We start from the raw sequence: 16,154 nt of genomic DNA, 5'->3' as shown, positions 1-16,154 counted from the left end.
AAGAAAATTTAGATTTTTTTCTTTTCATTTTGTTTGTGGATAGATCGATTATAAATTTATAAGTCGATGTTCAACAACGAGAAATTAATAGAAATACTTTCGAGGTTCGAAATAAGAAACGATATTATCGACCTAGTAAATATAATTCTATTCGTACCAAATTGTTCCTACTAATGGAATTCCTGCTTTATTTATTATTATATCATACGAGTAAATTGAACGGATGAAAACTGATGTAATATGAATATGTGATTGAGAATCACTGTTGTATCGTAGGTTAGTTGTCTTTGGTAAGTTGAGTGACGTAAAAGTCGATATCTGCGTTTATGCTTTTTTCTTTTTTTCTGTATTTTACCACCACTTCGTCCATTTTCTCGACGAGAAAGAAAACCGAGACGAACCGAGGCTCCGCGTGCAGATAGTAAGAAGCTGACAGGAAACGCCGGTATTTCCATCGTTCATTATCCTTTTATCATTTATGGTACCATTTATTCTGACGTTCTTTGAATTATAATAACCGTTTTTTTTTCTTTATTCAGTGGTTATACAACGGGTGGTAAAAAACTTGAAATAAGCGGTATAAATAAAGTAAAAATTGAAAATCTCAACAAAATGACATCGCAAGTGAATGATTTCTATAACGGCAAGAATATTTTTTTAACTGGTGGAACTGGTTTTCTTGGTATTTGTTTTGTTGAAAAGCTTCTTAGATCTTGTCCGGATTTGAAAAATATTTATTTGCTTATTAGACCGAAAAAGGGAAAGCAAATTAATGAGAGATTGGAAGAACTAACACAAAATTCGGTAAGATTGTCCTATAAGATATTCTCTTTAATATATTTCATTTTTATGCTTTATTAAATTTACTTATACTTTGTGGGTTAACTTAGGTCTTTGATAGATTGAGAGAAGAAAATAAAACAGAATTATTTAAGAAATTAATTGCTATTTCTGGTGATATCGGCGAAGACAATTTAGGTTTGTCTAACGAAGATCGGTCGCAACTTATAGAAAATGTACAAATTGTTGTACATTCTGCTGCTACTCTGGATTTTGAAGTTAGTTTAAAAAATGCTGTTCTTATTAACTTGTTAGGTACTCGAAGAGTTATTCAGCTTTGTCAAGAAATCAAGAATCTTAAGGTAAGCCAAATCGTCGAAGATAAACTTGAAGATATTTTATCTATGAATATATGTACATCTTGTTTATCTTTAAATATATATTCTTTCTTATTAGTAATTACTTTTTTATTATAGGCTTTGGTACATGTTTCCAGTGCTTATGTTAATTCAGTATTATATGATGTTCAAGAAAAAATTTATCCACCTCCAGAGGATGTAAATAAAGTATTAAAATTAGTAAAAGAACTGGATGATAAAGCATTGGAAGATGAAACTCCAAAACTATTAGGGGAACATCCAAATTCATATACATTTACCAAACATTTAGCCGAGCACGAAGTAGCTAATGCTCATTTACCGTCTGCGATAGTACGACCTTCAATGAGTGAGTTGTATATAATGTGTATCAAATTAATGAATATTTAGAATTGTGGTCTTGTACTTTTATGTTTTTTTTTTTTTTTTTTTTTTTTATAATTATAGTTGTAGGAGCATGGAAGGAACCAGTACCTGGATGGACTATATCTAAAAATGGGCCAACAGGCTTTCTTATGGGTGCTAGTAAAGGAATTGTGCGGAGATTACCTATTGCTAAATCTTTGATATATGATTATATTCCAGTAGATATTGTTGTGAATACTCTTATTACTGCTGCTTATGCTGTTAATCGTGATGGGTAACTTAAATTTTAGCTTTTTAATAAATTCTTTATAAGGTTATTCTTAATTGGATTATTGTTAATTATTTATAAGATTATTCTTTATAATATATATATTTTTTCTATTAGTTTCACAAAAGATATTAGTTATAACGAAACAGAATTTATAACAAAAAAGAAATTAATTATAATATATTTCGTTGATTTCAGTGGAAATAATGTGAAAGTATATCATTGTACATCAAGTACGTGTAATCCCTTTAAATGGGAATGCGTAGAATCAAAAATTACTCCATTTCTACACAGATATCCATTGAAGAGTGCCGTTTGGTATCCGCATCTCAAAATTATAAACTCGTTATTTTTATTTAGAATTTCTGCCTTTTTTGTACACATAATTCCTGCATTTATTTTGGATACAATTACAAGATTACTCGGAGGACGACCGATGTAAGTTTTGAAAAATATATTTCAATAAATACATATAAAATATTATAAATAAGTTATATTTTAGATTAATACGTTTGCACAATAACATTAATAAATCACTAGACCGTCTTGAAAAGTTCATTTTTACGGAATGGAAGTTTAATAATCCAGTTTTTATGGATTTAAAAAAATCTTTATCTGAGGAAGATAAAGATAAATTCTTTATGAACATTGAATCATTGGTTTGGGAGGATTACTTTTTGAATCTAGTTTTAGGTGTAAGAATATATTTAAGTAAAGATCCTAAGAAGACGCTCAAGAAAGCACGTTCAAAAAATTTGATGTAAGAAAAATGAAATGCTTTGTATATCTTTCAATATTTTCTTATTTTTTAACGTTAAATGTATTTTGTACAGATTGATGGTGGCTCATCTAAGTCTACAAGCTCTATTATTAGGATTTTTTTGGTGGGTTGTCAAAGTTCTGTTCAACTCATCTTGGACAAAAACAAGCATGGCTGTTCCAATCATATATTTTTTCTTCGATCAACTTTAAGTATAATAGAAAGGTTATTCTGTTATTTGTTTATATAATATTTAATCTGGGTATGGTATTTTACATGATGCATGTTATTCATTTCTTAGCTTTTTAAAATTACTTTGATTAAAATAAAGTTGCACATTAGGATACTTTTATTTATATATAAAGCTATTCGTACATGATTATATTTATGTTGAAACTTTTTGCTATCAAATGTATGTACACGGGATTACATCATAATAAGGGCTCACTCGTAAGATTAAAGATAAAGACACGTAATAACATTTTGATTTTTGAAAAAGAAATTGTTTTCTTTTATAAAAATCATGTCAAAATAAAACAAATAATCTTTGAATAAAAATAAAAATAGCTGTAATGTGAGTGTAAAAAAAAATGTTTTTTATCAATTTTTGTTTTTTATCTTTTGGATGAGTCCTTGATCATCGAAATCCAACAAGAATTGTGACCAAAAGAATTTGTAGTTATTTTAGTTCAAAATATCATTATAGTGGTTTCGCATTTGTGTTAGACGATTAAATACTTGCACGCTATAGATTTTATATGCTTTGTATTTTTATAATTCAAAGAAATATCTATATCTATACTATACCTATACTAATGCTATAGTAAGGTACTACAAGAGCACCATGAAATACTCTTAAACCTAATTCTAGATCGATTTTAATAATCAAGGATTTGTGTAAAAGATGAGAGATGAAGACACAAGGTTCTTTAAAGAAAATAAATATATATATATCTTTTTTTAACAAAGTTATATCTAAAAAAAAAATAATTATCGATTAATTTAAAGAAAATCTTTTTTAAGAAATTTAAAAAGATTTTCTTGAATCTTCATTTTTTATTTTTCAAATGAGCGTTTGATTATCAGAATTGATTCATAATTACAGGATGGAAAAGATCTATAACAATTTATAGTTTATAATACAATAATTGGAAATATTAAATGTTCTTATGAGAAATTTATGGCACATATATAATAAGGTGAATATTCATAAATATATATATTTTCTACTTTTTTGTAATATTGCACACTATGAATATAGTTAAAAAATATTTAAGATCATTCTTATGATCTGAATATTAGAGATTGGTATCGCATATAATCAATAAAATTATATTTCTCAGATGCAAAAAGTTTATAAAACATCTTTTATCAAGGAGAAAGCATCTTCTACCCTACCAGCATTTAACAGTCCGCTTTGGTCATCGAGATAAGATAAAGTTCTATTAGTACGACTGTTTTGAAAATTACGTGTTAATTGTAAAAATATGATAACGATTCTACAAACAGACGACGAGAAAGCGATTCATAAAATAAATATGTACTTCGTTATTAATATCACAACTTATGATGCTATTTGAAGTATTCAAGTATCATTCATTGTTCACGATTTAAATACAATAATCTTATTATCTATATTATATTAACATACATAAGATTATAATGCGTTATATACCTTAAAAGTGAAACTTATAGAATGAAATAAAAAAAATAATTATACCTTCATAGTTTCTTTTTCATTTTATAAATTTCTCTGATCTTTTATGGTACAGTTTAGATTGTATTATATTCAATGATATACTTATTACATCAATTTTATCGTTTGTGATATAACTGTAAAAAATAGTATATTAAAAAAGGAATTATAAAAATTTAAAAAACTATCAATAAATTAACAATATTAAAAATGGTTAGTTAGAGGAGGTAGATTTAATTTTGACGCAAGAACTGATTTATATTATCAATTATTACGTATAAATTGTGCCATCTATTATAAACAGTACTGAAACAGTATTGAACAGTATGAAACAGTACTGAATTGGAGTGTGAAAAGAAACAAATGCATTGTTCAGATAACTGATTTTGCAGAATGCATATTTGATCTTATTTATGAATGGTTGTGTAGCAAACTGAATGCTTGCAAGAGATTGTTGTTTGTAATATTTTAATGAAATCATCCAGATTTCATAGATTTTTACCAAATATTCTATTATATGTATATATACATACATTTATTTACATAAATATACATGCTTAGTCTATATTAATAATGTTCTTGTTATTTGTTTCATTATTGTTCTAACTATTCAACTAATTCGTCGATTTGGACACATTCAAGAATAACAATCATGTACTTTCTTTTGCTACTCTTCGTATAGAGAGTATACAAGTAAATTTATAAGAAATTAAATTTTAATTAACAAGAGCTTGGACAATATTTTTATCTACTGTTTTTATCTACGATTTGCTGCGTTCTATTATAATTTTATTATAAGTTTATATAATGTAATATGTCTAGAATTTTCATTATATAACATTTTCTGTTTTATTGAATTTGGAGAATATTACAAAATATAAAGAATAATAAAAATACGCGTTAAATTCAAATAGAATAAAATTTCCAGGTACGTTCAACTAACGACACGATTTAATTTAATATAATAAATTAATGATTAAATTAATTAATATTGTATTTTATTATTTCAATGTTAGTCGTTTTCTTTTAATGCTTTTTTTTCATTCATTTTAATTTTATATTTATTCACGCAATTAGTATTCTGCAAATCTATTGCGATTATATTTCCATATAATTATACTTCTGCAAACCTATTGCGATTATATGTATTTTTAAACAATAGGTAAAACGTGATTTGTTTATTTGTTTGTTTTTCTTCATTTATTTTAATATAGCTTACAAGTTTTATAATTAGAATTATTGTTTATTTTATCATTTATTTTTTGAGAATAATATATAAATTGCGGAAGTAAACACTAAACTTTAATTATTTTTATTTAATAAATAATTCTTCATTTAATAAATAGTTCTTTATTTACTAAATACTACAGTTGATCGTCGTTCAGTGCTTATATTTGTAAAATATTATGATTAATTTTCAATCTGATAGATTCCTTTAAAAATAAAATAAAATCGCGAATTAAAGTCAGCGCTTTGAATAAATAAAAATAATAAAGATATTAGAAAATTTCACTGCGTTTCTCTAAGAATTTTATTTTAGAATTCTACTAAATAGAATCTGTTTGGAACAATTGGATCAGTAATTCGAAATGTAAGTACTTCGATGTTTAGATAGAATTAGAAAGAAGAAAAGATTTTGAAAACGTACTGAAATATGTAGCCATTTGATGGTAATTGTACTCTAAAATCGTCATTGTCGGAGTGATATGAATTTACTGAAAACACTATCTGGGAGAGGGTCAGTTTTCGATTACGAATAACAGGATTATCGTAACATCGTAGCTACATATATCTCTAATACAACTGATCTTCTATTCGAAATTTCGAGCAATAAAACGGAATCCACGATAGGACTTTTAATGGTGCCTGCGAATGCCTACACAGATATGAGAACGAGTATTCTCCCTAACTTACTACTGTATTTCCGAATAAAATCTTTGATGATGAATCTAACCGTTACATTGAAATGTATCCTCACAGACTAATCACCTTACAACATATGAACAATCTATCGATGAACTAGTCTGAAGAAGAAATGGAAGAAAAGAAGAGAAAGAGCGTGAAAATGATGGAACATAGAAAAAGGGTTCAATCAAAAGTTCGAATTTGTTGACATTACATGTAGTAAAAACCGTGAGGAAAATTTTTAACTATTGGAATGTTAAATCAAGATTATTTTATGTTTATCGTTTATTACAAGTTTTGTAATGTTTAAAAGAATGAATGTACTATTGTTTGAATATTAGTTAATTGTATTCCGTGTACGTTAAAGATTGTTTAAATAATTGGAAAATTATCAAAAGTATGTTATATTTAAGTTTAACTGTTTGGAAGAGATTTGGATGTTTATTCATTGAAATGCAAAAGAAAACTATTTCGACAAAAATCTGTCAAAAATGCTCAAATCTATCTTTTTATGTTTATATGACTGTTTATATGTGACTGTTTATATGTTACTGTTTATATGACTAGCTATTATTGAAAACGAGTATCAAAATTTGTACCAATTGAAGTTTAAGATTGAAATTATTTTATTTGAATGATGTATTCTCGCTTATGTAATGTTCTAACGAAGGTTTAATATCGTCGAGATCAGCATTCTTATATATCCGTACAGTAGATGTAAGTTATTAAGCGAGAAAGTGTTTATCTACTTATCTTAGTATTGAAAACATGAATTTTTTTAAAAATTAAATATGTACGAATCAGTAGTGTTCGTAAATTTAAATCGAAGTTATACCTCGTGAAATCTCGTGCAGCATCTGTGAGATAACAAGTTGAGTTATTCGTTCATCCGCACATTTTATTATTAAATATAGATATTTTTTCAAAAAATTATATTAGTCAGTGTGCTAATGCTTTTGAGAATTTACGTAGTTTAGTAATATTTGAAAATGTAAGTTAAAGTCTTCTTTTTCTCACCTTATTTCAATTAATTATTTCTTCGTCCCAACATTATCTTCTAAAGTCATTAGATCTTTTGATTATCATCGAGTCCATAACAAGTACCACGAATATAAATCTTTTGTGAATTAATATTCCTGGAACATATAAGCAAGTATAATATAATATTATTTCTGAATATTTATAAGAGAGATTATTCATAGAAAAAGATAAATTATTCGATTTACTTTTTGACTTCCATAATAGACAAAAAAAAAAACGAAAGCTAGGTAATTATATATCCGTGGTCGAAATTTATTTTATAACGTATCTTAATATAAAAATAATTGTTTATTATCATAATAAAACGATTGATAATATCTTTTTTATGATTTTATATTATATTTTATATTATTTATGATAATTAAATGTTAAATGTCATGCAATGTTTTTTCTTGCGCATGATATAACTAAAATGATGCAAATGTATACGCTACACGAAACGTTTAATTTAATCATCTTTACGGTGTAAATGATGCTACTTCTGTTTCAGTTCGTATCAGAAAGACGCAGATCAGTATCGGCTTCGTCAATTACAAGTAATTAATAGCGGTTAAATAATACGTTAAAAATAATTACAAATAAAAAATAACAGATCTTTTCTAACTTACGCCCTTTCCCTATATACCAATCGCTTATTAATCGTGCCATTTTATTGATATCATGTTTGGAAGTTGGGAAATCATCGAGTTTAAAAGATATTCATAAAAATAAAATCGGCCTCTCATAAATCCTCTTGAGAGTTATTAATTAATACTTTTTTTCTTCTTTTCCAGCTTTATTTTCACAATATCGATAATTCTCAAGTTTTTTAACAATACTCTGGTCAATTATTTTAGTTGATAGTTGTTAACAGTCGATATCTTGCATTAAATTTGATATTTATCGATCAGATATATATATATATATATATATATATATATATATATATGCGCGCGTGTAGACACGCACACATACACACACACCAATACTCGCTATACAGATTATACATACATTTGTGATCCTATTCTGCCTTAATTGATCTTACTTTTTTCAAATTTTAAAGAATTTTATGAATTAAAATAATACAGCTCCGAATACATTAGTTTTATACATATACTTTCTTTTTGTATACATATAGATAAGTTTGTCTCATTTTAGTAACATAGAACAAGACTTAATAAAAAGAGAAATAGATCACTTTTGATATAGAGATACACATTAACACATGTGCTTCCAAGAAATTTTTCAGCCAAGAATAAAACAATAATCGAGCTTTCAAGTTCATTCAAGTAAAAGAGATTTCTATTTTTAAACAGTATTTTGGCGGATTTTACGAAAGAATTGATTAATTTTATATTATTAATTACGTATTTTATTACTGAACATTTTTATTCTAACTTTATCACGATTAATTTAATGTTATAGGAAATTTATTATTACATAAAATGATATAAAAAATTAATTGTTTTTACATTTTTACATTATCGCTGTAATTATTGTTCCATTTTAGACAATTTATTAGAATTTTATTAACAATTAGCATTCCAATCAGATAGTATGCAACTATCTTTAAATGTTGAGATCTGGACAATTGGTATTAGTTTAGTTTGTATTTTAAGATACTGAGGAACTACCTTTTCAGTTAAAAAGCATAGTTTTATCAGATATTGTATGGAAATAATTGTGTATTACTGGTATATATATATTTGTATATATTATTACGTACTAGTATGTTTTGCTTGAGTCATTTACGCAATAATTATTAATTTTGACAGTCAATTACAACAATTAATATATATTAATTAGGAATCGCGTTAGACTAAGGCATTAGAAGTGTCCTGGAGGCTTACTCTCTAGTATAGACTATTGCATCGTATAGATTATGTGTTTAATTTTAATCAGATAAGATTGAATAAATCGTATATTTATCCCGTTTCCAGATATTAAGCGAAATTTCAGCAAATTTTAGAATTATTCAGTATGTGTTTTCCTTTTTACTTATATTTTGCTGATATTTTGTATTGCGAGATATACATATTACATAATCAAAGAGTTCAAAAGATTTTGCATTTATTTAAATATTCGGTTTTTTAAAATTAACTAAGAATTTTGAATGTGTTGGATACTTAGCATTAAGCATATTAACACGTCGTACTTTCTTTCGCGATTATTTCAAGAATGTAAAATTTGTTATACATGTAATTTACGGTAATGTAAAGGTAGTAAAGATATAAAGTAAAAGTGATCCTATAAAAGAGCAAGGTCTTAAGATGTATTATAGATTTTGTATTTTTTTTCGATACTTTATAATTTTCAAGTGCAAAGTGTTAGTAATGGACCTATTGATTAGATTAAATATCTATTTAGGTATTCGTGTCAATGTGTCTGTGTAAATGCGTACGATCGATAGATTCTTTTGATCCATTGAGCGTCTACAGGCTATGAAATATCAAAGTTTTCATTTTTAATTTTTTTTTGCGTTTCACTTAGAGAATGCTCTACAGCTGTGGTTAAGATCATGAAGCAAGAAAGAGGTGATTGATCATGAGTTATCTTATCAGAGGGTCGAAATATGTTAATGTACTCGTATTTTTATTTTTTCTTTTTACCAAGTTATCATTTTCCTTGGCAATAGTAACTTTTATAACTGGAGATGATCTCCTTGACATGTGAAATTCGTTTATCATTCATTTAAAAAATACACAAGTTTTTCATCAGTTAGAACAAAAAATATTTGGATACTATTATTAGATTTTGTAAATTAATTAATTTCGTTGGCAGTATAGAAATTTGTGTTTTATAATTTTGGATTTTGATCCGATATTGTTCTTAATTCCTTAATTTTCAAACGTAGAGTCACGCGTTTGTATGATGAATATGAATATGCATTTCTCAACACAAACGCAAAATTTTAATTTTATTTCCAGTTCTTTAAAAAATATAATTCCAATGTATAATTTCAAATATTTGTAGGATATACAGACAAATAGAAAGATTTTGAAAATGTTTTTTAATAAAATATTATATTTGGTTTGTTTTTTATATTAATAATATCGGTAGGCATACAGATTAATATTTCACACTTTTGCAGTTTTATTGTTTATTTTTTATTTGTTATATATGCATTATTTTTTATTTTTCAGGTATTTGATAACGAACAGTATAGAAAGAATATGTATATAAAGAAATTTATAAATTTAACTAACTCAGAATATTTTTGATGCATGATCCATGTTGGTATTTTAATACTTCATTCTTTATGCTTTAGCAGTTCCAGTTTTAAAGTTATATTATTTTTAATTATTTTTATTTATTTAAACACACTTAATAATCAAAAATACCACATAGATCCATGTTGGTATTTTAATACTTCATTCTTTATGCTTTAGCAGTTCCAGTTTTAAAATTATATTATTTTTAATTATTTTTATTTATTTAAACACACTTAGTAATTAAGTTAGTTTAAAAACTTAAGTATATATTGAATTTATTCAGGTATCTGTGTCATTGCTTATAAATCATCATTTTCTTATGAATTCATACAATAGTTTTTTCATAATGTGCCCAACTATCTTATTTCATTTTTAAATCTGTAACTTTAGATTTATCGATAACCCAATATATTAATTATAATATATTATTACTTTATATATTGATTAATTATGTATGATATAATTATTATATGTTAAGATAGTTGTATACAATTGCAAAGATATTATATATATATATATATATATATATATATATATAAACTTAATGTAATAAACATATAAATATGTTTAAATTTAATAAAACTTAAACATATATAGAAAATAAGTTTATGTTATATAACATTAAATATCTGCAGAACTATAATCCGTTAGCATGAACGACTAAACATATTTTATATTTTAACGTAGAATTATCTGTCTAAAGTTTATTAAAATTTCCGAGTAAGTATTTGTTTTGATTCTATCGATCAGTTTACGTATATAAACAAGCAGATTAGTCATGATATTGAAACACACATTATATAAGCGTGTATAGAAATAAAGAAATTAGTTTTCATAGAATTTATCAAAAACTTGGCGTTTACACCAAGAAAAAGTTCTGACGTAATTCTTGATCGACTTTGATACATAAAGTCTCATCTTAAAAATGACAATTTAAGTTACGAGATAACTTTTCAAGTATCGAAAAATTTTTTTTATAACAAATAAAATTTCATAAAAGAATAACATTCTCTGCCACGATTTCTTTTAAAAGAAAATAAAGCTTTTTCAAAAATTTAACGTAATCAAGCAAAGGTTTAAAACTTCGTTTATAAAATGAAACCTTGTTCATCGAAATCGATCAAGAATCGCCCTTGGTTTCTTTATTATTGTAAACCATTATAAAATCAAGTGCGATGAACACTCTTAGCAAGTTGATAATTCTATCGAAATATCAAAGATAATTTCAAAATTAACTAGAATAAAAAAGATGCAGTTATTTGTACAGAAGAAATAGAAATATTTATCAAAAGTATTTAAAAAAGATAAAATTACTTTTTATCGTTTTTACATATCCAAGCGACTGCGTATTTAAATAGATTGTTTATATTATATATTCACACACAATCTAAAAAAAATTTATTTTGATGAACTAATAAGTGAGATTTAAATAAATATGTGAGATATATATTATTCAGCAAATTTATATATATACTAGTACAAAAATACGTATACTGTGTTCGTTTGCTGACACATGTATAATAAAGGCAGATTAGAGGCAGAAGAAAAATTTTTTATACGTACAATTATATATTATCATTGGATTCTTCTATCTCTGACTCAGACATTGATATCGTGCCGAAGCAGAAGGATCTGTCGATAGAAGAAGTTGAATTTTACGTAGCATTTAAACTCATTCTACATAATTTAAATCACGTATACGATTTTTTCATCAGAATTATATAGGTAAATATATCTAAAGAATTCATAATTAAATAGATTGGATTAATAATGTGGATAATAATGTGGATAACAATGTGTTATTATAGAAATAAATGTTGTTCGAAGATCACGCTAATCGTAATACTATCGAATGTGTCTTAGAATTATTTAATATTTATATTATACAAAACTCACATAAATATACATACATTACATTAAATTAAATAACTTTATTAGACTTAATATTAATTCTACAATTTTTAATAGACACGAAGAAATTAATGTGCTATATTAAGCATTTAAAAATTAATGTGCTATATTAAGTGTTTAAAGCTTAACAAATTAATTTTTTTCTGTTATAGAAATGACAAAAAAATACATTTTTTAAAAATATTTTATCGAATGTTTTTATAAAAAACGATTATATTCATTTTTCAAGTTAGATTTGTCTCGTGGATAGCATCGAATTTATTTAATTTTAAAGTGAGTTACGTTTAATTAAGATTCTTAAAATTGTGGTAAAATGAATTTTACGATAGACTGTGGTATATAATAGCGATTTTATAAAATTTCAAATAAGCGTAACTTGATCGAGCATTATATCAACGTGAGCATTAAATGGAGAATGTAAACAATACGATCAGATTTGCAAAATGTGTATGTATATTCACTTTTTAAAAGTTTTAACTATAAAAAACTATATTTTTATTTAGTTCTTTATATAAATGAAATATTCTTAAACTAATTACTCTTGATCTTTCGAATAATCGATTAGAAGATATTTTATCAAAACTTTTTTATAACTTAGATTCATTAGAAAACTTATATTTACATAATAAAAAATTATTTTTAATTTATATATTAAGTCGCTCGATAAGCTTATTTGTTTTATCTATAACTGATAATGAAATGATAGCTGAAATCTAAGAAATAGACCTTGAAGATGTAATAAATACTCGAGCTTTAAAACAATTGTATTTAAGTAATAATACAATTGCAAATATTTATGAAATTCCAATGTAATCTCTCTTTAGAAATCCAATTTAGAAAATTGGAATCGTTAAGGAAATTACATTTAGAGAATAATAATTTTCTTAAGTTACTGACTGAACGGAGTAACGATTTAAGAAATCTACGTTATTTCAATTCATCCAATAAGAAATTTATATTTTTGCCATTTTTGTCATAATGTGAATCTCTACCAGTAATAGAAATAAACTTAATAAATAATCATTGAATTCATATGAAAGCTGAAGTATTAAGGAATTTATTGGAAAATACAATCATTGATTTCTCGATTAGAAAATAGCGAATTATTTAAAAACAATTTATAGATTATTAAAATATATAATAATTTATATTTCTCCGAATTCATATGTGTGTGTGTGTTTACATCTTTTGAGTTAGACTGATTAACGAAACGAAATAAATAAAAGAACAATGTACCGTCCATAAGAATTATCTTTTCAATTAATTTCCAATAACTCTTGAAAATTAAATAAAATAAAGTGTATACTCGAGCATTTATTTAACTTTTCGAATAGTTTTGTCGAAGTAACTTTAATAAAAAATAGTATTCTTTAAAAATATATACGATTAATGTTCCAGGATACGAACATCATGAAAAAACAAACAATACATGTCATATTTTGTACTTTAATTCATCTAATATTATTCGCAATCGGGCCATTGGAAATCAATTGCGAAAAAGTTTTGGATTATGGAAAGTCTTACAATAGTATGTACAATGAAGATACAAGCCAGGAAGAAGCATTCGCATTGCATAGAAATACAGAAGACTCCGATCTGGAGAAATGTATCATGAAAGGAGATTACGAGAGATTCAAAGTTTCGTTTAATTTTTCATATACGATTATAAAAGCATTAGGAAAAGAATTCATTAGTTCTCCGTTCATTGTATGTTTGAACTTTGAAGGAAATCAAATAGAATCAGTCGAATCTGGTGCATTCGATAACGTACCTGCTTTGGAATATCTAAATATGGAAAGAAATTCCATTTCTTCTTTCTTTTCCTTTAACGGTCATAAAAATTTAAAAACATTGATACTTGCACGTCAGTCGGAATCGAGTTATTATGAAACACAATTGGAAATTATTGGAGAATATCCTGCACTTCTTCATTTAGATTTAAGCGTTAATAAAATATCATCCTTTGTTTTTCCAAATAGTAAATGGAACTCGCATTATCAAATTAGTCGAAATTCTGCATTTCCTAAATTACAACATTTAGATTTATCTTATAATAATCTTAAGGAATTTACCTATGATGAGTCTTTCTTATTCAATCCAAACATAACATATCTTAATTTAAGTAATAATTATTTTGTCAATGTCGATTTGCGTCTTTTTAAAAATTTAATTGAATTAAGATTAGATAATAATAACTTAGAGGCTATCAACGAATATGGTTCTAGCAGATCTTTATATATAAGTGAAATGCCAAAATTGAAATATTTTTCTATATCCAATAATAGATTAACGAGTTTAAGTCAGTTCGTATTTATAAATATACCTAAATTAGTTACATTGAATCTTTCGAATACCGAATTAGAAGATATTCCATTAAACGTTTTCCATAACTTTAAATCATTAGAAAATTTATATTTAAATAATAACAAATTATTTACAATTTATAGTGTAATTTACATATCAAGCTTATCCATTTTATCGGTAGCTCATAATCAGATCCAGGAAATAGGTCCTGAAATACTCAACACACATGCTTTAAAAAAATTGTATTTAAATCATAATATAATTGAAAATATTCATGAAAATACATTTTCTAAATTGGAATTATTAGAGGAATTATACTTAAACAATAATAATTTAGCTAAATTACCGACTGGATGGGATAACAATTTAAGAAATCTACGTTATCTCAATTTGTCCGATAACAAATTTATGTTTTTGGAATCTTTGTCGCTAAGCAAATCTTTACCAGTAATAGAAATAGACTTAATAAACAATAACTTAATTCATATGAAAGTTGAACTATTGCGAAATTTACCTGAAAATGCGACCATATATTTAAACTCACAATTAGAGGACCGTGAATTATCTAATAATAGTTAATAGATTGCTAAATATTAATAAAAAATAAATATTAACTAATTTTATTTCTCTGAATTCATGTATATCTATTTACGTATTTTGAGTATACGATACATTCTAATAATATATTCTAATAATATAAATATAATAAAAATAAACATAGTCTAATTGTATTACGAAATGTGATAAATAAAAAGATAATGTACCATTCATGCGAATTATCTCTTCAATTAGTTTTTAAATAACTCTTGAACATTATTACATTTCTTCATTGTATTTAAATAAAAATTCATTTTCATTGTTTCAATAAAAAAATAGTAATATGACTGATTAGAAATTGCTTTTTATTTACAGATTGTATTCATAATATGGCATTCATAATATGTATTCATAATATGTAACTATTATTAGCATGGGAATCATTCACAGTATATTCGCTACGACGATATCGCATTGGCCGGAGAAATTCGAAGAAAATCTCAGTCTCAAATTTAAAGAACCGATGGAGAAGTGAAACAATTCGGAATATGAAATTGTAACATGGGATTACGAGTTGTGAGAGACAACTTTGACAAAAGCGTGAACGTGCGATCTATCAATCTCGAGGACAACGATATCGTTGATATCTCTCCGAATGCTTTCAAAACTATTCCAAATTTGTCCTGTCTCAAGATTTGACAGAACTGTACAGTCAATATATAGCACAAATTTCTCAAATATTTTAACCATTCTTCATAAACAGAACTAAATTCAGATTAAACTATCTTAAAAAATACTTTGGTCGATTATAAGAATTTACTTCTCGTACCAAAACGTTGCAATACCATCAAAAAATTTCCTCTCTTATATTACACATTTGCAGAAATAATTTTGATATAAAATATTTCATTGACGAGACGTTTTTATTTAAACGTTAAATATATTTTATGCAGATTGATGATGATCCATCTAATTATATCTTTAAAGCCATTATATTATATTTTTAGACTTATTAATA

At 25.3% G+C, this 16,154-nt stretch overlaps 2 protein-coding genes across 5 annotated transcripts; both read left to right on the top strand.

Moving 5' to 3' along the window:
- Positions 1-284: 284 nt before the first annotated feature.
- On the top strand, positions 285-4,270 carry LOC122628028 (putative fatty acyl-CoA reductase CG8306). Of its 4 annotated transcripts, none has more exons than XR_006326963.1 (10): positions 285-445; positions 540-804; positions 891-1,142; positions 1,257-1,506; positions 1,605-1,797; positions 1,990-2,229; positions 2,294-2,551; positions 2,625-2,776; positions 3,657-3,750; positions 3,895-4,270. XR_006326963.1 is itself a non-coding variant. In XM_043809831.1 (9 exons), exons 2-8 carry the CDS (start codon positions 613-615, stop codon positions 2,761-2,763), a joined length of 1,524 nt encoding a protein of 507 aa, XP_043665766.1. In that variant the 5' UTR covers positions 285-445; positions 540-612; the 3' UTR covers positions 2,764-2,776; positions 3,657-3,753. The 4 variants fall into 4 exon arrangements, 2 of the variants coding, with proteins under 2 accessions (XP_043665766.1, XP_043665765.1); XR_006326964.1 differs by having other exon boundaries at positions 2,625-2,813; XM_043809831.1 differs by lacking the exon at positions 3,895-4,270 and having other exon boundaries at positions 3,657-3,753.
- A 7,693-nt stretch (positions 4,271-11,963) lies between these two features.
- On the top strand, positions 11,964-15,333 carry LOC122628035 (leucine-rich repeat-containing protein 15-like). Its single transcript, XM_043809840.1, has 2 exons — positions 11,964-12,109; positions 13,694-15,333. Exon 2 carries the CDS (start codon positions 13,706-13,708, stop codon positions 15,176-15,178), a length of 1,473 nt encoding a protein of 490 aa, XP_043665775.1. The 5' UTR covers positions 11,964-12,109; positions 13,694-13,705; the 3' UTR covers positions 15,179-15,333.
- The last annotated feature ends 821 nt before the right edge of the window (positions 15,334-16,154 follow it).

Source organism: Vespula pensylvanica, chromosome 3 (assembly GCF_014466175.1).
Source record: "Vespula pensylvanica isolate Volc-1 chromosome 3, ASM1446617v1, whole genome shotgun sequence".
Taxonomy (NCBI): domain Eukaryota; kingdom Metazoa; phylum Arthropoda; class Insecta; order Hymenoptera; family Vespidae; genus Vespula; species Vespula pensylvanica.
Note: the sequence above shows the minus strand (reverse complement) of the source record. Positions and strands in the feature narration are given on the sequence as shown.

Excerpts from the sequence above, each read along its gene's own strand:
- LOC122628035 (XM_043809840.1), top strand. The coding sequence starts at position 13,706 with ATGAAAAAACAAACAATACATGTCATATTTTGTACTTTAATTCATCTA.
- LOC122628028 (XM_043809831.1), top strand. The coding sequence starts at position 613 with ATGACATCGCAAGTGAATGATTTCTATAACGGCAAGAATATTTTTTTA. Across the intron at positions 1,143-1,256 it reads AAGAAATCAAGAATCTTAAG|GCTTTGGTACATGTTTCCAG; the intron begins GTAAGCCAAATC and ends TTTTTATTATAG. Across the intron at positions 2,230-2,293 it reads TTACTCGGAGGACGACCGAT|ATTAATACGTTTGCACAATA; the intron begins GTAAGTTTTGAA and ends GTTATATTTTAG.